The sequence below is a fragment of the Xylocopa sonorina genome, chromosome 8, assembly GCF_050948175.1.
Source record: "Xylocopa sonorina isolate GNS202 chromosome 8, iyXylSono1_principal, whole genome shotgun sequence".
NCBI classification, from domain to species: domain Eukaryota; kingdom Metazoa; phylum Arthropoda; class Insecta; order Hymenoptera; family Apidae; genus Xylocopa; species Xylocopa sonorina.
This window is the reverse complement of record NC_135200.1, coordinates 10,129,477-10,152,797: the sequence shown is the minus strand read 5'-3', so window position 1 is coordinate 10,152,797 and position 23,321 is coordinate 10,129,477. Positions and strand designations below refer to the sequence as shown.

Sequence of the window (23,321 nt, the reverse complement as noted above, 5' to 3'; positions counted from 1 at the left end):
GTGTACCACTGAAGGCAGTGTCGCGCATGCGCAGAACCACGCGAAAACGTCACACCGACACTAGTTGCTCAACAGTATGTAAGTGCGCGTCGAGACGTTACGTCGTTGTTTTCGTACCGATAATTTGACAAGTGATATACCGACGTTCCCCTTCGTACCGTACTCGTCACACAATGGGAAGAATAATTTAGTAATCGTACGCATAATCAAAAGTCTCGCGCGTCGTTTTGCCGGATGTAGTAGTGGTGTTATCGCGTGAAAGTGGCGTGAAATTTCAAAACAAGTGGAAGTGTTGAAGGAAGATCGCTAGAACGTTCGTTCGAATACCGGGAAGCGGCGCTACTTTCGGCGCTGGTCCGCGATTGGTTAAAGTAAGCGCGCCCATGTCAGCTGTGTGGTACAGAGCCACCAGTCGTCCGTCGTAGACGCGGATCCGTGCAAATGGCGTCACTGCCAGTATGACCGAGCGTATGCTGTCTAATAACGCGTACGGGCCTCGTCCGGGCGCGGCGCCGCGCGGCCCAGCCTGACGGCGAGCGTGAGTGCAACGATACTGATCGAGATCGAAGGGAAATTCATACAAAGGAATCGTTCAATTTCACCATTCAGTTCGCAACAGTGTGTACATATCAACGACGAGTGGTGACACGCAGTGAGAAAGAGAGGTAGGTGAGTGCCAGATAGAAAAACAGCCGAGGAGGACTGTTACCCTTACGAGAAGTGTCGCGTTGCGCATACGTGATTAGAGATCGCGAAATAAATCCGTCTGGCCATACAGCGTACGCTTTAGACTCACATTCTCGATCGTCCGTAAATATTTTCCCCGACGAACGGTCAATCTATATATTCTGCGGTCCCTCGGTCTTTGCGATGCTTTTAACGCGCTCCAACATTTTCCAAGCTGCTACCAAAATATATGATGCGCGCGATACGATCTCCGTGGTAATAAGATAGAGACAACACTTCAGGGCCGATCTCTAAGCAACATTCAGAGCAGAATAGGTAGAACGAGTGAAACGTACGCATAGGAGTTTCCTCGTTAGGCTCGAGGTATACCCCGCAGTGACAGGTGCCATGCGTGTATCATTGCCAAATCTATCGTTACGCTTTAAAATCCTATATCGTTCTGTGTATATTTTCATGGACGCGAACTATTAAAAATTCCTATTCTTTGGACGTAATTCCGAGAGGCTTGTACGCGGTGTATTGTTTCGTTACATTTAAATAGATACGTGTATCGACAAGCGGGAATACATTTTTATTATCAATTGCAACGATTAAAAGACCTTCTTATCACCTTTTATGGAAATTTTTTTAATACCGTTGCTTTCCGAAAGGCTATTTGAATGCTGTTGTTATCGCGTAATCAGGGCGGCCATGTTTTTTTCCCCAACTAAAAAACACGTTTCTCGTGGCCGCGCGCACGTGTGGGCGAAACAGAATGTTTTTGTTTGTGCCGCGACAAGTTCCTAAATACAACCGACGATTGCACAAGAGATCGAGGTGTGTCTATCTGAAAAGAGTTTTAGTGCCGTAAAAACCCTAACCGCGTTTCTGCCTTTGGTACTGTCAGCCTATAACTGGCACAAATAGATTATAAAGGAAAAAATGCGTAGTTAGGTCGGAGCTGCATTTTCAATGAAAGATCTCACGTTTAAAGAACACAAGAGACAAGTGTTTAAACATAATAACATTACCAGGAACATCTGATGAAGTTAGCATGGTATTATACGATTACGTCACAATATGATGCGTGTATTCTTGTACACGATCGTGTATTTCCTGCTCATCTAATTTATCGATAGAGTTAGATTATCGATAGAGTCGTTGCTCTTAGAACGTACGTATATTCTCGATATAACGAACAATTGAACACAAAACGCAAGCTGCATTAACGAATGTAGCATTTCGTTTCATACAAACACAACAGAATTGTTAAAACTACGAAGAAAGGAAAAAACCTTCGCGTATATATGCATGAACGGATAAGACGGTTAACCTTACCGATACGAAGTGACTCTGGGGTGAAAGGGCATTAACACTTTTAAGATAACAATGTCGTGAAATGTCAAGACTATTTATTAAATAGGATTGTTTTAAAGAAGATCCGTTCGCTTCGATAAGAACGCTTGCGTAATATAAAAAAATATGGCACAATGAATATTTCTAATAACATCACGATCACTGTTTCGGTTAGATTGAAAACGTATTATTAACAGTTCTGAATATTTCATTCTCTTCCACGAAACCTGGTAACACATGTACATTTCATAATCATGTAACTGGAATTACAATTGCGTAAATTGAATTTGTTATCATGAATAGTGTTGGTAAATTCCAATGCACTTACAAAGATACACCATCAACTGTTAATACTTGGGCAATAAGTGAAAAAAAACCTTGATTCTCAAAACCGGTTATAACGGATTAACCTATAATTTACGATACCGAACACCGACTGTTCGATGCTTATTAGAGTAGACTTCGATTTCCGTTAGACGTTTTCGTAACACGTACCTATCGGTGAAGGTTTCCACGTACTTTTATTAGAAGTATCTAAACACGCGTTGCATATTAAACTCGATCAAACTATGGAGCACACCTTCAACTTTACCTTTTACGAATCACATAATTTTTTAGATAAATTATCTGGACAAATCTACTTTTAGAAAAATCCCCAATGCATTAATACACAAAAGGAAAGGCATACATTGAGAAAGTACAGTTGTTCTGATGTATGTATAAACTTACCACGTTTCTCCGTAACTTACACGTATGTCCATATTTCGCGTTATCACTCTGCGTGTTAATTAATTCTGTCATTGGAGACCAACGTCAAGAACTTTCTAATATTCATTGGATCTTGGCTGCAGAGAAAACTTACAGTTACGTAGAATGAAATGCTCGAAAATTAACTTGCCTTTACGCAGTTATATTAGAAATTGAGCGTGACTTTTTCACGAGTTCGAATTACAAATCCTTGCTTTCCCGCGTTTTTCTGAACTATAGCAGGAGTATCGAGAGAAGTCATAAAAATCCATTGAGAGGAATCCGTGTTGTATTTAATTTTAGACATAGGATGTCCACGGTTTTCTCACAGGAAGACGCTGACCACTAAGAATCTTTGTACGCAATCATATTTTCATGGAAACGAACCAGCCGAAAGTGCAATTTTAACGCCTCCCTCGGTCGTTCAACCGAGCACAAAGGTTGTTTACATGCTCTTAATTCATGCGAAGAAAGTGTTTCGTGGGAAGCGCCTCTATTGCATACACGCGAACGCAAAAGTTGTTAAAAAAAATAAGATACTTTGAAAAATATACAATTTTTAAAATTTGAAGATTTACAAATTTAAAAGAAAGCTGGAACTCTGAAAATTTAATATCTGAACATTTTTAGATACAAAAAGCAGTGTGCGAAACAAAGTACTGTGCAGAGTTTTGGAAAAACGAGGAAAGACTGGGGAAAACAAAGTTCACGTTAATAAACAAAAAGATAGGCAAGCCTCGAACAGAGTATTATAGTTTATCGCTCTTTGATAATAACAATTGTTGCGTCTGGTAGGAAGGACTCCTATCACAGTTAAACGCGCAGTCTTTGCAGCCAAACAATTTTGCAAAACCGTGTAGCCTCGTTTTACGTCTATTTCTTGTCATCTACAAAACTTTCCAAGAAACTATTAAAGCGCAATTGTTGAATTGTTGTTTCTTTATTCTTCAAATAGATTCAGTGTTTTGTTTGTTAAGGTATATCATGTAACAACATTACGCAAAACATGCTATTTATATGTTAGTATAACTTGATAATATAAAGTAATATAACACGATTTAGATTAGGATGATACTACTACTATTACTTGTTTATAAATTGCAAATTATGCAAGCACGTATAAACGCCGCATCTTAATAATTATCAATTGATTAACTACTTCTCTGCTCTTATAAGTTTCACGGACGATCGAGAATCTGAATTGAAACTACGATTGAATGTTTACTGTTTTACTAAAAGAAAAAAAAAGAACGACGATCGAAAAGGGAAAAATAGGAAAGAAAGAAATGCGTGTGCGAATCCGTAGAGTGGCGCCAAAGAGGGATGCAGGCCGAACTGATGTACAGAAAGCCGTTGACGATGACGACGCCTAGCCAGAGTTTTCATCGTCCTGGTGCAGGTAGAAAGGAGAGCAGCGGCAGGGACTCCCGCGAGACCATCCACTCCGGTCACTTCATGGTGTCGGACTTCGAGGCGGAGGCCCAGGACGATGAGGACGAACTCGCTGTTCCTGTACCGGACGAGGAAGCTGCCAAGCTGGCGATCATCGCCTCGCCCGGGCTATGGCACGAGAAATTCGCCAACAACCTCTCGAACGACAAGACTCCTCAGCAGCTCAGCATTGAAACGTCCTTGAACAAGCTGTTCCGGTGTATGTCTCTTGCCTACAGGTGAGTTTCTCTTTTCTCTCGGTTTTAAAATGTACTGCGATTTGAGTAAAAGTCATCGATGCGAGTATTAGCAACGTTATCTTCGCGTCTCTTCGACTCTTTTTCAATATCGTTCAGTTCCTAACTCGTTATATACAACGTGCATGACCACTTCTCTCTGGCGATTAGAAGGAACGATCAGAGTCGTTATAGAAGTCGTGTACTCCTCGGACAGCGATCGAACTTTATCCCGTGATGTCAGTGAACAGAAATGGAAGAGGTACAATCTCTCGCTCGTCTCGTAACAGCGTGTCGCGATTACAATGTGCCGGAGCCGTTTTGCAAGAACCCGCGCGTCGACGCGTGGTCCAGTATATCGCAATCGGCTCCCGTGGAAGATCAGTAGGCCAGCGTGGATCCCATCGTGGAGTTGTATTTCTAGCCACGGCAACCGGACAAATGCCGTGCCGCCCCGGCATTCCGGCTGATAACGGACAATTTAATTAATGAACAAGAGGCCGTAGAACCAAACGACAACATCGCAATTAAACTCGGCCTCGGCGAAGTCGGCGGGTTGCCTATGTTTTGCTATTTCCGTTCTCCCTTTTACGGGACCCTTCTACCCCGTCGTAGAGTTCCGACAGAACTTCGAACCCTTCTAAGGGCAAAAGCTATGCATGCGAAATCGGTAACAGAAATGTCTGGACATCGTATATCATTTTTATTCTTGAGCCCTCATGATCAATTTCGTGTTACAGGTATAAACGTACTTTTGTTAAAAAATTCTTCTGTAGTTATTCTTCTATTGTTATATAATTGCTTTACAGCAAAGTTTTTCTTGTTATGCATTTCTAAGTATACTGTTTATCCGTCCATTTCGATAAACTTCCCTCGTTTTGTTTTTATCTTTATACTTGCATTTGAGAGATTAGTAATCCTCTATTAATACCTGTTAACGCGGGCTCTGGGGACTATAAAACCTTGTATCTATATTTTTTAAGCTCATTCTACGTTCCCATTTCTTTCTACATTGTTCGACGCTAATAATTATTAATATTTTGTCTGATACAAAAAAAAGAAACAAAACTTCAGCCGTAGAGGATTGTAATTTGTCTTCATTCATCATCGATAATGAAATAATATCTTGCCAATTCTAATCGTGGAACGTGTCTCGTTAACAAGTTGATCGAACGCCTCAACCTCTAAAAAATGATTTCACAGTGCCATAAGTTATCGATCAATTATTAGTTGAAGTTACATATTTTTAATCGTTTCGACCGCACGAATCAGCTAAATTTCTTATCGAGGACAAGAAAAGAAACGCCTATCTAAGCGCTTCTTTGTCTTTCGGTTTTTTAACATTTACCAGGAACATCGCCTTAAAACCGTCATCCACGATGAGAACAATCGGTATCGATAGCGTTAATCAGAAACAGGGGCTCAGCTCTTGATGTACGAGTATTTTTAACATCGAATCGGCCGGACGGTGGATGCCGCTGCCCCACGGATATAAATAAATATTTCGTCGACTCTTTGTCCGTAATTAAATTTTTATTCCCAATCTTCGGGTATCGTGCTGCTTGAAAAAGGAAAAAGCACGGAGCATTGTGCATGTATCTACGATTCATGTTAAAACTACATGAACTTTGGTTTATGGCCACGGGGCATACATGTACGTAGGCATATGCGAATTATCATACAAATGTAACAATCATACGCTACATTTATAACATGAATTTTCATTTCCAGTTTCATTACAATTGAATCAATCATTTGCGGATACGGTCAGAATTGCAGATATTCATGGAACCTAACTTCTGCTTTAGTTAGAGATAGGGAAGAAGGTAAACATTTGTTTGAGGCGTTCATATTTTTATGATCAACACGAGACTCTCACGGTGATACGAACTCGCGACGATATTGAAATTAATTTCGTCTGATCAACAACTGGTAGACCGATCTTATCGCGTGCCGCGCTGTTTATCAGATTTCATATTGAGTGTTTAGCAACGATCTAGCCGATCGAGTGACTACCTTTGCCCCCGAGTAAGACACGTGTGAACAAATTCCAGATCACTGCGAGGCTGTTGAAAAAATTGGTTTTTATACTTTTCGTGTACTGACTAGGAAGTGGCGATCATCGAAACTTGATCAACTCGCGAGAACTTTAAGAAACGGAGCGCGCCTACTCGCGAAATAAGCATGATCAAGATAATAAGCGTACTGGTAAATAATATCACAAGCACGATAAACAATCAAACGAAATAGACATAATCGATTAGTACGAGCGTACAAATTATTTACACCACCACGAAAAACTATTAACCGCATTTTGCTACCTTGTTATCGCGTTTAATATTATTTGTCCAATTACTGATATGTACAAATCACAGGTTTAGTTGTCATGCAAATTGGTATCGTTTACATAATAGAGCTCGTTTCTTGACTCATCAGAATCCATTTATTAACTCCCACAAATCCGTATAATGGAAATTTTTTAAGCACCACCGTTCTGAAGATTATCGAAAATTATGAAATATTCTTAACTGGAAACGACAATGAGAAGTAGTCCTTAGATCGTTGATAAATTCAATTACAGAGTGATGTCTGTCGCAGGGAACAGTGAACTTTGTGCGATTAACAATGTAAAGTAGCTGAGTGGCGAACGGAGTAAATGCGTTAGTTTATTCGGGTGGTGGATCGTTGTTTTAGCTCGTTTTAGAGATTGGATAATAAATGAACCTGATATCGTAATTCCGCAGATAGCGTTCTTCTATTAATGTTCCGACTTCCCGTTGAAAGGGTTAATCGATTGATGATGATTTATGTCGGAACTGCAATTGGACAAGCGAAATGAAAAAGCATGTATATTTTTATCTGGCCTAGTACAGATGTATTTGTATTATAATGACGCAACGTGAACGCCCATTATGCACAGCAGAAATCGTAGATTACCGTGACGTATTTCTTATGTGAAAGATTAAAAGGGAACAAAAATAAGAATGCGATTTCTGGAAATTCCTGTTGGTTGAATGATGGATGGCGAATATACTGTTTCACATGACGCGTGTTTCTGCCATATCGATGGAATAATTCAGACACGCCTCTCTACTCTTTCGCTGTGCGAGCGCCTACGATGACTGATAAACGCGTATCTTATCGGTGTACTCGATTAATAATTCGTCTCGATACTCGTCCCACAAATTCATTGAAATGTCCAGAAGAGTCGAGTTTTGTTCACCGTGGCAACGAAGAGCATTCACGATTCGGTGATTTAACATCTCACGTAAACAGATGTCAGATGTGTCTCCTTTTTCCCTTTTTACCACCGTACAGAGTAAAGAATGAAACACGATCCATCGGTGATGATGCATCGCTGCGCATGCAAGCGACGAAGAAAACAGAAGTCGAACGGTCTGTAGTAAACGATGACGAGTAGAAATATTTATCTCATTAAGCTCGTGGCTTTTGTCCATCGTGTTACGTCCACGCTCCTGCCCACGATGACGTCATTGTTGTCGCTGCATTCCTCGAGCGATATTAATCTGAGAGAATTTTGTGTTTAACGACCTTGTTATCGTTGCGCCAAATTACTCCCTCTTCTTTTTCCCACCACCGCCCCTCCTCTTTCTACTGTCCTCATTGTTTGTTTTATAACATCTGAACGTGTAGTTTCAGCATTCAAACGCTGTTTCTTTGGAGAACTTTTTATTCGTCGAAAAAGACGGAAACAGTAATCAAGCGTGAGCTTTTAGCCTCATTAATTGAACATGTAATTTAATTGATCGTATTATCATAGACGAGCGCTCGTAGTCGTGACTAGGTTCGAATGAAATTTATTCCACGTAAATCGCAATTGACATCAGAAATGACTGTGTTCTTAATGTATTGCTAATTATTTTTTAGCCTTCGGTAGGCGCTCAATGACTCTATTCTCGTGTTCGATTTCCTTTACACGTCAAAGCAATAGTTTCATGTTGCGACTCCGTGTTCTCGCAAACCTTAATTCATTCGCCGCGAAAGAGTCGGTGATAAGAGTTATGCGACACGATCGTCGATGTTCCTCTTTGATATCCTTCGATCCGTTGCTCAGGTCGATAGTAAACCAACGAAGGGGCTCCCAGTGTCGCGATTGTTCGATTCGACACTTGAATGAACACTCGCAGATTGTGTTCCTCAGGCATTGTCGCAACTTGTCGCACCAATCTATGAGGTAGGCGTTGAATAAATGATTTCTGATAATCTTGTTCTATAAATAGTATTACCAAATTAACGAACATTTTAAATTCCCAAATTGTTCAGCTTCTTTACCATCTCGCACATTTTGAAACATTCGAGGACTAGCGAAAGACACTCGCAGTGTCATTTGCCGCGTTTCACGCGGTAGTAGGAACTTCCGCAATGCAGAGAGAGAATGGAGGAGCTTCTAAACGGTCTCGTGCACGGGATCGCGCGAACTGTTGCACGATAGCCATCCTCTCGCGACACGCGTAACTCGAAAAAGTGAATCGAGCTAAATTGCCGCAAAGGCTCGCGCGTGTGTGTATGTCACGACGTGTCTTTTATCAGGCAAGGCCACTGCGTCATCGAGCATAGACGCACCGTGCGTTTCTCGTGAGTGTACGTACATACGTCCGTATGCAAACGCGCGGTATTCACGCACAACTGATGTTTCCTTTCCTCTCTTATATCGTTGCTCTTCGCACGACGACATTTTATTTTATTTCTAATTACGGTTTACAAGGTAGTATACTTATTCTGAAGTTTTTTTTATCAATTTTCCTCCTATTATCGCCTATTTCTATTCGTATTTACGTATCGCGTCTTATCGGTCCTCCAGTACAGGGTCATTTTTCGGTCGGAATTCATATCGGTTCTTGGTTGTCGTTGCATATGTACCTTTGAATGAAACGCAGCTGTGCGTCCCTCTGACAAGTCACGTGAGCGCGACCGATGACTCGTGCAATTCGATGCACAAACATTTGAAGAACCCTCCTGGCCTTTTCGCTCACTTAGCTTGTGCGCGAGCAAAAGCCTGCAAAAAATTATTAACGCATTCTTGGAAAATATTTGTTCCCGTGTTTCTGTATTATCGATAATCAGCCGTGTATTCCACGCACGATAACAGCGATAATGACGCAAGTTGAGGAGTATAAATTTGTTGGTGAAAGCGTTTCGCAGTTTCAAATCCTCGCTAAAGCGTACGTAATCAAACAGAGCGTGGTTGCAAACACGTGATTATTTATGAGGAAGATAATACCATCTCACCTACCAGAGCCGATCTCCTCTTCCAACGTTCTACAGCTTATTCGAATTTTATTCTCGCGTCGAACTCGTTACCCGCGGCATTTTTACCTGCGCCGGGCGTAAACAATTCTATTAATCGATGCTGTTTGACGTGCTTCTTACTTGCGTCGATCGCGATCATTTGCGTAATCCCACGCTCGAAAGCGTGCAATTGGAACAACCGACGGCGTAAAGTTGAGAAAGAAGAAGCGAGACGATCGAGGAGGGAAACGTACAACAAATTCCTCGACAAACGACGATGATAATCGTCTTCGCTCCTCTCAGTCGGATAGATCGAGCTGTTTGGGTGTGCGACGAGCAAATAACTCGTTATCTGATAACGAGACACGCAGGCTAATTAATCGCGAAAGTATTCATCGAGCTTAGACGTAAACATAAGCGGGTTTTCTTTTGAAAGTACCTTTGTTCTCTTCGTAACATCCTTACTTTCATAGGAACGCTCTATTAATTTACCGTGTGCACGATAACGATTTTATTAGTTTATTAATGAGGGATAACGAAGCTGTAGGGACGGATTGGTTAGAGCAGGAATTTATAGCCCGTTGACATCGCAATATGTGCTACAATTCTAATATTCGATTGAATTTTTTCTGTATTTCACGAATATTTTTAGGATGAATTTATAAGAGTCGAGGGAGAACGAGTCCTTGTGGCTTTTGATAATTCCAGCCCGGAGATCTCTGTTCGATAAACAAGCGATCCGTTCCGCGGATCCAAGTCTCGCCTTCGAATCGTCTTCTTTTATTCTCGACGAAGAGTCAAAGCGAAAACGATAAGGATCCGTGAAATTGTTCTTCGAAACACGAAATTATCGATAACGATTCTTTTTATTTGCTCCAAAAGTATGGTTAGTACGTGATTAAACGAAATCTTCGTGCCGCGAGCGTAGCTCCGCTGGAAATTTATAACAAATTGTCAAACGATTCGTTACGCAAACACTTTTTTCCAAGAAAAACGGCACTTCAATATATTGTATGACTTTGAAGAGTGCAAAGAAATAAAAAGTGAAAAAGAAGGTAACTTTCTAATGATCTTTCAGTCATCCATCTACAATGTCCTATAAATTCCAAAGACAGAGAGGGAAAGAGCTACCATCTTTTAACGAAACGCAACCATCACGAATTATTCATAACTGGCCTCGCATTTTTACCATAGTTCCCCTCGATCTCTTATCTAATCGTTCAGAAAAATGAAAATATCGAGAATTCACTGGCTAGGGTCTAATGCCAAGGAGAGTAGAACCGTGGCGTTCGTCGCAGCGTGAACGCTCACTGGTGGAAATCTTCTTATCGGTCCTAACTGTTGACTTTTCGATGATATTACATTGGTACGGGCGTAGATAACGAGACATTTCCTCTAGTAAATCCGTGTGCATGAAAAACGATGATCTATGCTGCCGTTGATCATCTGGCATCAACCTTACACCTTAATTATCACGGCATGATCGTGTTTGCGAACGTTTTTTCAGTGAAACGACGACTCGCGTTAATTGACTTTTTGTTCATTGAACGAGATTTTTGAATCTTTTATTAGAAGATGAACTAAATTTCTTATTTTTCTTCGCATCAGATTTTTGCAGTACGTGATAAATGAATACAAAAAACAAGTATTAATGGAAAATGTTAATGAAAGAGCCGAGTCATCGTCTTGTTTTTGCTTTTGTATAAAGTTGCGCAATATCTCGGAGATACGTGTAGAAATTAAGACACATGTTTGTAAAATACTGAAGAGCTGTTCGTTCACCGGACCATTTCCTAATTCAAACTTATTTTCAGTAACTTTACATTTGCAGAAAGTCAGATAGAATTAATAGACCATTCGATCTGGTTGTACAATTAAAAAACAAGAAACCTTTAACATATAAATTGCCCAAAGAAAACGGGTCAGTAAGTTAATTCATCATTCGTATCTCTCAGTTCTTTCCAGCATAGTTCTGCTGCCAGTAATGTTTTTACATCGTTGCGCCGACGACTCGCAATTAATTAATGTCTAGTTGAAATACAGATAACTCTCATAGCTTTACAACTCGACTATACGTGCTTAACTCAGAGGATATCCATTTTAATACTTTTCGGTAGCAATGATTACATTTCAAATAATGATATTAATTATAATTGAATAATTTTATTTATATGAGAGTTTAGTCAATTTTGCGACGGATGAATCATCGTTGTTTCTCAGTTCACCAAACGAATCCGTGGAAAGTCATAGTATTTCGGCTTACTCCGTTCTCGAATCTCCCGGCACCCGGCTTATATTTAGAAACCGTTCGCCCCGGTCCGAATAAACACGGCAAAGTGTTTGCCGTGCTCGTAACAAACATGGCTCCTTCGACAATAGATCCGTTCACGTTTTGCGTAAACAGAACGCTCGGGAAGTGTCGAACAAATAACATGATCCACGCTGGGTTTAGCGTAAAACGCATCGAGCTAATTGGCTCGTTAGATGAGCATCGTTGACAGTTAAAAAAAAGGAATGCTAAGACTCGAGAAAACGGCGCGATAATGATGGATTAGCTCTCGTTGAGTCTAGAACGTTTATCGGGACGCTTCAGGGCTCTGTTGATTAGCTCTCGGACTCTTTTATAATTACGCGAACGTACGTTCGACAACTTCCTCGAACCACTTCGTGCGACAGATAAAACTTTGTTTGCCTCCTGCACGGCTGCCTTCAGCCCCGTCTGTTTGCTAAGAATTTGTATTCGCGTGTATTCGATGTTTTTCTGAATGATGCATCGTGATCAGAGCGAACTATGCCGTGTTGTAAATAGTAAGTTGACAGAATTATTCCAATCTATTTAAATACTCTCGAATTTCCTCATGTTATTTAGGTTCAAGCTGTTTGCAGAGAATTTGCACGATTCCCTGGACGATGCACGGCGATTAAAGCAGACACTTAAATATCGAAATTGCCGTTACTCATTATTCATGCTTGTTATTCACGAAACTTTCACCAAAATTTACGATTAAGGCTTTGGTAGACGTTTACAGTGGGTATGACGTATGGGCACTTGAATTTGTTCCAGACAGAAATTGACGTCGCCCAAGTGGAATCGGTTCAAAGGGATCAGGCTGAGATGGAAGGACAAGATCAGACTGAACAACGTGATATGGAGGTGCTGGCATATGCAATGTAAGAAAAACGCGGGACGACCACTGTGGAGACGTGCTAGGCACGAAACGCGTTGCTTCGAAGCAGTTAAAAGATCGCAACAGTTATTTACGAATACGTTAATAAATTGCTATAGATCGCAGAGAAATGAGAGCAAAAGGGAAGAACGCAACGCGTTTGGAACGGCGCGAGCAGAAGCCACCACGGGCGCGTGAAGTAACCGGAAATACATGTAGCTTGAGGCACGTCGGCTGGTTAATTTTGCTGACCTTTAAGAATCGTTTTGCATGATAACCCGTAGCCACGGTGATAACGGTGGCGTGTTCGTTTTATTTTTCTGCCAGCGACCGTTTCCTTCAGCCGTTCGTGTGACTCGTCATGCTCGACATTAACTGCACCGCACAGATCGGAAAAGAAGGCGCTCTTGCAAAAGAAACCGATACGATTTCATTTCTTCGCCCTTTCAGAAATATCTGGCAAATCTTGATTAACTGTTAAAACTTTTGATTTAAAAGTAGTAATTCTTTGTTCGTACACTCTTTCGCGTGTTATTCAGAGTACGATAAATCCGGGATTACGAAAGGCTTCATGCCGCACAACTTCTTGTCGTAATACAGAAAATCTTTCGAAAGATCGATCGTGCCATCTTACTCTAATCTCGTTTTTTACGTTCAATTCAGTAAAGGCAATTCAGTAAAAAGTTTGTCCATCGAGTTGTCGTTGGACAACTCGCGAGGAAATAGTCGAACATTTTTCAGCCGAATTTTTCGCGGCTACGTTTCTCGTCGCTGGCCACGAACAAAACGCAAAGGTGCCGAGATAAAGCGTAATCTAAAGCCAAATTAAATTGATTCAAGATATTCTGACGCGCGAAAATAAGGCTGATACGGTAGATAGACGCCACGGTGTTGAAGAAGATAAAGAAATATCTTGCACGTGACGCGCCGGTGACAAAGAATCCCCGCCAATCGGCCACCGTGGCGGTTTCCTTGCGATTTTCTGCGAAGACTGCCGTCCTGGTCTCAGTTTCGCGTACACCATCGTCGTTCCGCACTTCGAAAAAATCTCGCGCGCGAAACCCCGTCGACTCGTCCCTCCGTTCCATGTTCTGATCGAACTCGAATCGGTACGGGGTTTCAGGTCTCGTTTCAAACCGGTGCGCTACGGGATAATCGAGGTAACGCCGTCCCAAGTAGGCGATTTGACAAATCGCGGTCAAGGTTTTGGAATTCGGTGACTTGAAACGGTTATCATGCGAACAGGGAACAATTCTTAATCCACCGCTTTCTTTTTTTTTTCACTTCAACAGATTTTTTATATTCATCAGCGTAATAAAATTACGAACTTGATTAATGGTCATTCGCGTTGATTATCGTGATATTTTAGCATATGTGAGAGTTATATTTAAAGAATATCATTTATTAAAAATGTGATACTTTGGAAGAGAGATAGTCTTGTGATTAATATATAGAGAAAGTAAATTGACTCTCCGTAGTAGCATACGAACAGACATCTCTATTTTATCCGCTTATCGCAGTATCAGTTAATCTACTTGTAGCATTTATTATCCAATCAGTCAATTTGAAGCGGGAGACTCCAATCAATGGTACCTTCTTTACACAAGTAAATAAACACAGTTCTGTAGCTTCAAAAGTATCATTTAAAAGTGTAGTTGAAATCGTCCCTCGTTCATTGACGTTTCGATCCTGATTAGAACGCTATTCTTGAACCCGCCACTTGTCCATCTTGAAAATAGCATTGCGAGTCAATCTGTCAATCTGTCGATTTCTAATTCGTTAACACTTTAGCCACTATGAATAGTCACGTCAGCAGGGTTTCATGAATCGTTCCTTGTGTTGGCGAACGTGGTCGCAGAAATCTTGTGCGTTTTCATTGATTTAACGCGCAGTTTCGATCGATAACCGTTTGTTTACGACTTTACACGACTCGAGAAACGATGAATCATTGATCTTTTCCTTCTGATAATCCAAATTCTTATAATTCCATCCCTAACTCGTAACACTCTTTAACAAGAACAATTTGTGGTCACAAACGTCTCGCATAACACAGACAGCGCACGTTTCACCAATAACTGCGATCGAAACTCACCCCTCGATTTTCTTGACCAAACCAAGTGCTGCAACGTAGCGAAGAGAACGTTGCGGAGGGAGCACGGCGAAGTAAGAGGCGTCGCGTGCGGAGGGAAGTCGACGATCGAATATTTTAGCCGAGTGTACGAACAGCGTGTCGCAGGACTTCGTGCCTCTCGACTGCGGTTACGACGAATATTTCGCGAGCGCGTCACAAAATGCGTCGCCGCAAAGTTGGTATCGGGACGCTCGCGTCTCTGCCTAGCTGCACCGAGCATATCGAGCATGGTCTTAGGTCGGAGGGCAGCTAACTAATCGTTTGGAACGTCCGCGTTCAAACGTCGACGATTACACGTAATAATATAAATTCGTCGAAGAAGCACGCATCGTGGTTCGTATTCACAGTTCAGTTTCTCATTTAATCCGAAATACCTCATTTTCAGCTAACAAAGGTTCTACGTAAGCCTGATTAAGTTTCAGTGCAGATGACATGCATTTAAACGAATGTTCGAACGGGCCTATTTCTTGATCGCATCTGAAACGAGTATTTAATGTTAAAAATGGAAAGGACGGCCAACAATTTCGACGCGACGCGAGAAGCTTTTGTTAGCTAAAAATCGCGTCGCTGCTGCTTTTAGAGGCAGCTCGTTGTGGTTCGTTTGAACCGGTGCATGCGTACTGACTGGTGTGTCAACGACACCACGATCGCGATTGGAATTTATATTTATTAAAATTAGTACGAAACGCGAGGGCGTAAGGAGATTCGATATTTTTTTTTTTCGCATCGGTTGGTCGCCGTGTGCGAAGCGTGTAAAATAAGATGAATTTTGTATAATTTCAGTTATACTGAAGCAGAACACGCTGGTGTGCCAGTTTGCGTCCCCGTTGGATGTTGATACTCATAATAAACCCGAGGTATGTTTGCTCGTCATCGAATGATAAGTGTTCGATGCTACTCGAGGAGCTTCCTTGCTGCGGTGTACGGATACAGAGTGTTTCGACATGAGAACTGCTAATTTTTTTTTAACAAAAAAGCAAATAAAAGCAATTGACATCCTCTGTAGCTTCAAGTTCGTAAATGAGATCATTATATTCTGGTTATTGTAAAAAGCTGTACAAAGCTCACCACGCGAACGAAGCTTGCGTGTGGCCTGTGAACCAAGTGGCTCTTGTCTGTTTGGATAGCAATTGTCAAACAATCCACACTTAAAATAGACTACAATTGAGTGCAGAAGCCGGTAACATATGCACTTTAAAGTAGCTTTGTAAACACGGTGTAACAGATTGTTTGAATCACATCTGTTAGTTAGATTTGTCTTACTTTACTGCTGATTACACGAACGACATTGGAGTTAAGAAAAGCTAGATGACATTGCGAAATTTATACGAATATAAGATATAGAAGATTTTTGAATTTCTTATTCAATACGATACTATCTCTGAAACACCCTGTATATCGTCTTCAACATTAGAACTACCGATCACAATTATTAAAATTTGTTTCAACACTGGAACTGGTGGTTCCAGTGTTGAATACAGAAGTCGATCAATTTCAATCTCGAAGCTTGCACGGTTCGATAACGATAAATAAATTGAAAAGAAATAAAAACGACATTTGAGCGCAAATCAACGTCGTACCTCTTATCAGGCGGTGGTCTTAGAGGGTAAATACTGGAAGCGAAAACTTGCTGCCGTTACTGCGGAGTACAAGAAATGGCGCATGTTCTACCGGAACAGGATCCTTGGCTGGACGAACAAGGATGGCACCGAGATGGTACTCTCTCTCTATCTATACTTTACAATTTCGAGTCGCATCTATTTTCAAGATCGATCCGGTTAAATTAAATTAGCTAAATTATTCCGGTCGGAGCTCCTATGTATAGAGCTCCTATGATATCGCTTTTGCTTAGGAGGAGATAAAAAACAATCATTTTGCCAACTTCACGTATCTATTTCCTTAAAAAAACTATTAACAGGAAATATTCAAAATAAATTCTGATCATATGTTCCTTATAAGCATTTTATAACATTGTAAAGACAGGACGAAGTTTCGGTTCTTTCTTTTTTTAATTTTTATAATTTATTTATTTTAATAAATTTAAATATAGCCGAATATAAAGAGAAGGAGACTGTAACTTAACTTAGTTGATAATATTCGTAACACTCTATTTAGAATTCAGAAAATTGTATAGAGTGTACGAGGACTGCTCCACCGCATTGATCATCAGCAGAAAACCGCGTCGTTTCAGATGGATACGATGGACGCGTTGGGTTGGAGCAACGGATTAGGAACCTCGGGCAATTTCGGATCAGGTACAGGCAACGCACACGGAGGGATCAGTGGGACTCCAGAAGGAGAGAGTATGATGGTTGACGAAGATTACATGGATCTTATGACTGATACGTTATTTTCAACAATCAGTTCGAATCAACCGATATACTTTCCTGATCCGAGAGAAATTGGTAACTCTTTCATTCAAAGTAGCTGCATAAAATGAAAGAAAGATAACGTCGCGACTGATAATGGTAGAATAAATGTATCGACGATTACTGTACTGTAACGACTAGTAACAAGGACGACAGAAGTTGTGACAAACGACTTAGCGAATACGCAGTAACGCACAAATATGATAAATGTTTGCGTTGCCTGGTCTTTATTAGTTGCTTATCATTGCAGCGCGTGGAGCTAGCCTAGCGGATTTTATACAACCCAGCCTGGGACCGCTCCAACCGAATTTAGATGATTTTATGGATACTCTTGAACCATTACAAGGTACAAGATCGATATTAAATCTATTATTGGACCGCGGATGTTTATACATTCATGAGGAATCCAAGTGTACGAATCAGTATAAGAAATGCTATTGTATACTAAAAAATCTTCAAAATATTTAAAGCGAAGTACCGCTTATAATATTAACAGGTTAGAACAAATCTCTATTTCAACTCTATTCCTCACATTTGCAAAGATCCTTCGGCACTGGTTGTAAAAGTATGAATTTGCATAAGCATCCGCATACTATTGATCGTGGTAAATATAGATAACAATGAATCAATAAACGGTAACAATTATAGACACGCAAAATGGTCGTATTTTAGAATTTTTAAATTCGAAGTTGCCTCCCGTCCCCGAGGAGGACGACATGTTTCGAAACACCACTCTAAACGCAAACTATCCCGATCTCGACCTGATGACTCCTATGACTGAGATCAACGAGCTGAGCCAAGAATCGGCTGTGAAGAATGAACAAACTTCGCAACAGCAGCCAACGTTAACACAGGACGAGCAAAGCGGTACTATACAGAACCTTCAGTACACCGCTAAAATATATACCCAACCTCAACCGGAGCCAACGAATACGTTCAGGAATAACATGTAAGCCTCGGATCGTTCTGATCGTTTCGCATTTTTCCCAATTCAATTTTACCATAACCTTTATAAAATCATTAACACTAACATTAGCTTCAAGCGTCAGGTATTCGCAGATTAATTCCTCCAAAACACAGAGCACTGATAACTAAGTTAAACTATAACTGCATGTACCTTACAGAGCTCTGGGTGAGAATTATAGTGGTATGCAACAAACATTCGAACCCGCTCCAACGAGTCAGCCAGTCAGGGAAAAGGGCCGGCCAAGCAGGATTTCTTCGAGGAGTAATCGAGTGATTCAACAACAACAACAACAGAGCACGTATCAGCGTACAACGCAGCAGCAAAATTCAGCGTTTCAACAATCTCCCCAGTCGTCTTACGCGATGGGGATTCAAACGGTGCAGTTGACAGCGATTCAAAACCAAGTGCAGATGACAACGTTGAACGACCAGTCGGTTCACGCCAGTCAAATGTCTTCTATCGCCGAACACGTTCAGAATCTGGTGAGCGTACAACAGAATTTCGGGCAAACAAACTCCTTGGTGTCGTCGAGTCAGCACAGGAGTATCAGGCCTTTACCGCCAGTTGCACCGATCTCGACGAAGCCGTACAAAGTCGTTCAACCGCAACAGTGCTATAAATTCCCCGCTCTTCCGCAAAACTTTAATGCGCAGCAATGTAAATTCAACAATAATAATTTCAAGGTATTCACAGATACGAATGTAGATAACCTGTGTTACACGTGCTGGTTTTTTTCTTCTGTTTGAATAATGCATAAACGCGGCAAAAAAGATTGATTAACAAGAGAGTCAGATTATCGTCTGATACATTTCAGGCACACCCAACGCAACAGGTCGTATCGATTTCCTCGGAACAACCGTCGCAATCGCCGATACTGTTACAGTGCAGACCCTCCGGTTTGGATCTTACCACGCCGGCTGTGCAACCCGCAAAATTGTTACCACAACCTCCGGCCTCGAATTCAGAAAAGGAGGAAATTTTTGCCGTGCCCAAGGTTGATATATATAGTAATTGCGACGAACTTGTACCTTTGTTCCATTTTTATTTGGGAATGTTAACGAAATGTATCTTTTTACGTTTCAGTATCAGATGAAAACGAGGAATAGATCTCGAAGTAGTTCATCGTTAACCACACCAAGAATGCACCCGCCACCATTAGTATCAGCGGCGAGCGATCCCGCTCTAAATCTAAATAACAATGTTTTGCTCGCACAGTTACTCACGAATAGTATGTATTATATACGAAACGGTTAACTAACATTTCTCTATATTCTACTATAAGTCGTTTTTACGGCGGCACGATGCGCGCGCGCGAATTATTGAGAGATTTTTCTCGATAACGAATATTATGAGAGCTTCAATATCATTACATAGACACATCTGGTGTATACACAATGAATATGCCGGCTGATAATATAATGCCGATAGTGAACCAAACAACCACTACTATGAAACACACCTTACCAATGTTTCCACCTTCAGCTTCGCCTACGCAGGTGACGACCACCCACCATATTACAACGCCGGTCACTGTTCAAACTATGCAAACCTCTACGGTGCAAGTGCAACCGCAGCAGCAGGTATTCTCTTATGTTCCATTCTATTCCCGTACATCTACTAAATACGGTCTACTAAAATGTAGAAAGAAAATTATTATCTAATTATTAGTTATTCATAGTTTATACATGACATAAATTGCATAACATTAATACCGATAATAATAAACCATTACCGTCTGCAATATATAACTAGTGTGTTGTCAACTCTGTGTGTTACATATTAGGCAATGCAACAGTCTACTTGCAGCCAACAAATGTTATTAAATACAAACACTCAAGTGCATCAGCCACAAAATAGTCCCGGGTCACCGAAGGATAGTTCGAACGCGCACAGTCCTCAAGGATTGAGCCTCAGTCCTTTGCACAGTCCGATGAGTATTGGAAGCCCGTTGTCACCGTCACGTGGCTACATAAAGGGTGAAACGGAACGGGGCCAATACAAGGAACAGAGGAGGGTCGGACACATTCACGCGGAACAAAAGCGTAGATATAACATTAAGAACGGATTTGACATGCTGCACAGCTTGATACCGCAGCTGAGTCAAAATCCGAACACGAAGCTGAGTAAAGCAGCTATGCTGCAAAAAGGCGCGGACTATATCAGACAGTTAAGGGCGGAGCGAAATCAATTGAAGGAGGAGATGGATACTTTAAGACATCAAATCGAGTGCCTTAATATGTCGATTAGGTAACGGGGATAGCCGAGGGAGTGAAACGAAAAATCAATTCTATTTTAAGAGCATTATATCGAGTTCACGTATCGGATGTTCTCTGTTGTAGTAATTGTCAATCTATGCTTCCTGCAACGGGTGCTCCAATTTCTAGACACAGAACGAGCAAAATGAAGGAGATGTTCGACGAATACGTACGTACGCGTACACGGGAGAATTGGAAATTTTGGATTGTATCCTTTTCTTTTTAAACAGAATCTTGTCGACGTCTACGAACCTTTTGCACACGTGACGTGCTGACATTTTTTTATATTTCTTTATACGATAATTAGTTCAGTATATTACTCGAGCCGTTGATGATTTCCTTCAATTCCTCGGTGTCAACCGCGAGTATCGAAGATCTATACAGAAGTACAACATTGTGGGTTGAGAAGCATTGCTCGCTCGTCGATCTCAGACCAGGTTCGTGTTTTTTAGTAAAAGATGTGGACTGGCCGAAAAGTATTTCCGATTTCTTGCAACAGTCCCTATACTCGAAGTTTACTTCCAACCTCAGATTATATATATAATCTGTAGAATTATTAATTATATCTTCCTTTGAATTACAGCTGTTCTGAATTCCCTGCGATATCTGTGCACTGCCACTGATATTCTAGCAGATCCTGGTCGCCTACCCGAAGAAGCGCTCGCGGCAGTAAATCGTACGGAACGACGACGATCAACTCAGTGACCAATTACAATACTATGCGGATTCATCCTGAAACGTGATTCGCATTATAAGCTAAGGTTTAGACGCGTACGAGCAAAAAAAAAAGCAGTTACCGTAGCCGTAAGCCTAATTTAGGAGAGAAACTTACATGAAAATTCTATAAGACGGTCCTTTTTGTGCAGGTTGATCTTCAAGTTTTCTTTCACAACGATCGCGATTGAGGATGGAAAGAACTTAAACGTGCAATTTTCTCCTATACCCTTCTCGAAAAATTATAATTATAAAATTTTTAATAGTAACGGACCGTTAAAAAAAAAAAAAAAGAGTACGTAAAAATGTGCATGAATTTACTCGTAAAGTTTGAATAAAAGAATATATATATTGTAATATATAGATTGTTACAAATTCGGAACACACTGAGATTCGAACATCCTTTTTTTATAGCGGTTATCGCAATTGTTCGCATTGAATATTAATAAAAAGGAAGTACACTTATATTTATTACATAATTATGCGCATCACGTGTCTAAGTTCACTCAGCATTAAGGAAAATTATGTTCAATTTTCTGTTCACGAATTGCGATAACAAATGTTCACGATATTTTTTTTTTTTTGACTCATTTGTTGTATTACTTGCCTACATTTATATGTAAAACTGAAAAAAAGGAAGAAAGGAATATGTAGAGCAAACCATTCCATTATACTTTTACTATGCTTGTTTTTGACTTAAGTACGACGTTTTGGTGGCAATGATAAAGAAAGAAATTGCAAGTGTTTCTTGAAGCGATTTTGTTTCATTTTACTTTTAAGACAAATATATTTGTAAAGAAATTTATTGCAAATCCACTTATATGTTACGTTGTCGGTATATTTTTATAATAGTTGAAATATATGTAGATTTTCTTCGAGAAGTCGTTTAATTTTGGAAATTCTCTTGCTAAAATTAATGAGTAAAAAATTGTTCATGCCGAATGATTAAATTAAATTTTTGTTATGTTATGTAAAAATAATTATATCTAGATAGAACTAGTGCCATGAAATTACAAACAGGAGACTGGAGACAGAAACATAAATTGTTAGAAATATTTGACATGTGTCATTAAATGTGTCCTTTGATACGAAAAATGCAACTTATAATTGAATACTTTAGAATATTTTCAATTTAGAGTTTGCACTATATGAAGAATATATAACTGTTGATACTTGCATAGTAATAATTTTGAAAAAACGAAAGATTTATACTGCTGATAATCGAGCTTCATACGAGGCGAAAGAAAATGGGTTGCTCACAAGAGTTACAAACTTATTGAATACTAATAATGTTATGAAATATGAAGTTTTTAATACGAAATTTCATGTGATAATGTACAAATCATTTATAAACGGACTCAAATATTAGAGCTTAAGCTGCAAAAGACTTCTGCATATTGTAATAATGTTGCCTTTAAAAATGTCGATTGTACATAACAATGTTTTAAGCGATGAACAATCCATAAGAACTTTTTTAAGCTATTTCACTGATCGCTAAAATATAAATTATGTGATTCTTGGATATCTATTCAATTGATTTTTACAATATACAGTCGTCTTTTATTTAACTTCTACATTATGTATGTACAAGTGATAAATAATATAAACAAATCAACGAAGGGATGTTTTTTTGTACAATATGTATCATATAATCACATAAACACTCATGTACTGTTACTCAGATGTTTATTTTTATAAAAAACAAAATTGAACTTCACATTTCTCCTGTCTATGTACCTTAATATTAGAAATTTTAATTAATATTCTTATCAGTATTTTTCATTGTTACAACACACAGGTATTACTGATAAGGCTTTTAAGTGTAAGTAGAGTGTTTCTGTTTTAAAAGAATTATTTCAACATTTTGAAAACATTACAGTTAGTTTCATAAAAAATTAAATAATATATTAATAAGTGTATCAATCTTCCCCAACAAAGCTGACTGCTACTTTTTTTAAATGTTAAGATAATTGTTCAGAAAGACGTAATTTACATCCAAAAGCCTTAGTAATAACAAATGTGCAATGACAAG

At 39.9% G+C, this 23,321-nt stretch overlaps 1 protein-coding gene across 11 annotated transcripts; it reads left to right on the top strand.

Annotated features, from left to right (window-relative positions):
* Positions 1 to 300: 300 nt before the first annotated feature.
* On the top strand, positions 301 to 22,966 carry Mondo (MLX interacting protein mondo). Of its 11 annotated transcripts, none has more exons than XR_013102136.1 (17): positions 303 to 665; positions 4,076 to 4,439; positions 12,751 to 12,857; positions 15,768 to 15,841; positions 16,575 to 16,700; positions 17,176 to 17,389; positions 17,604 to 17,699; positions 18,026 to 18,302; positions 18,478 to 19,003; positions 19,135 to 19,314; positions 19,404 to 19,548; positions 19,695 to 19,900; positions 20,104 to 20,567; positions 20,660 to 20,783; positions 20,883 to 21,012; positions 21,159 to 21,336; positions 21,442 to 22,966. XR_013102136.1 is itself a non-coding variant. In XM_076899658.1 (17 exons), exons 2-16 carry the CDS (start codon positions 4,093 to 4,095, stop codon positions 21,278 to 21,280), a joined length of 3,138 nt encoding a protein of 1,045 aa, XP_076755773.1. In that variant the 5' UTR covers positions 303 to 665; positions 4,076 to 4,092; the 3' UTR covers positions 21,281 to 21,314; positions 21,442 to 22,966. The 11 variants fall into 11 exon arrangements, 9 of the variants coding, with proteins under 9 accessions (XP_076755775.1, XP_076755773.1, XP_076755772.1 ...); XR_013102135.1 differs by having other exon boundaries at positions 21,159 to 21,346; XM_076899658.1 differs by having other exon boundaries at positions 21,159 to 21,314.
* The last annotated feature ends 355 nt before the right edge of the window (positions 22,967 to 23,321 follow it).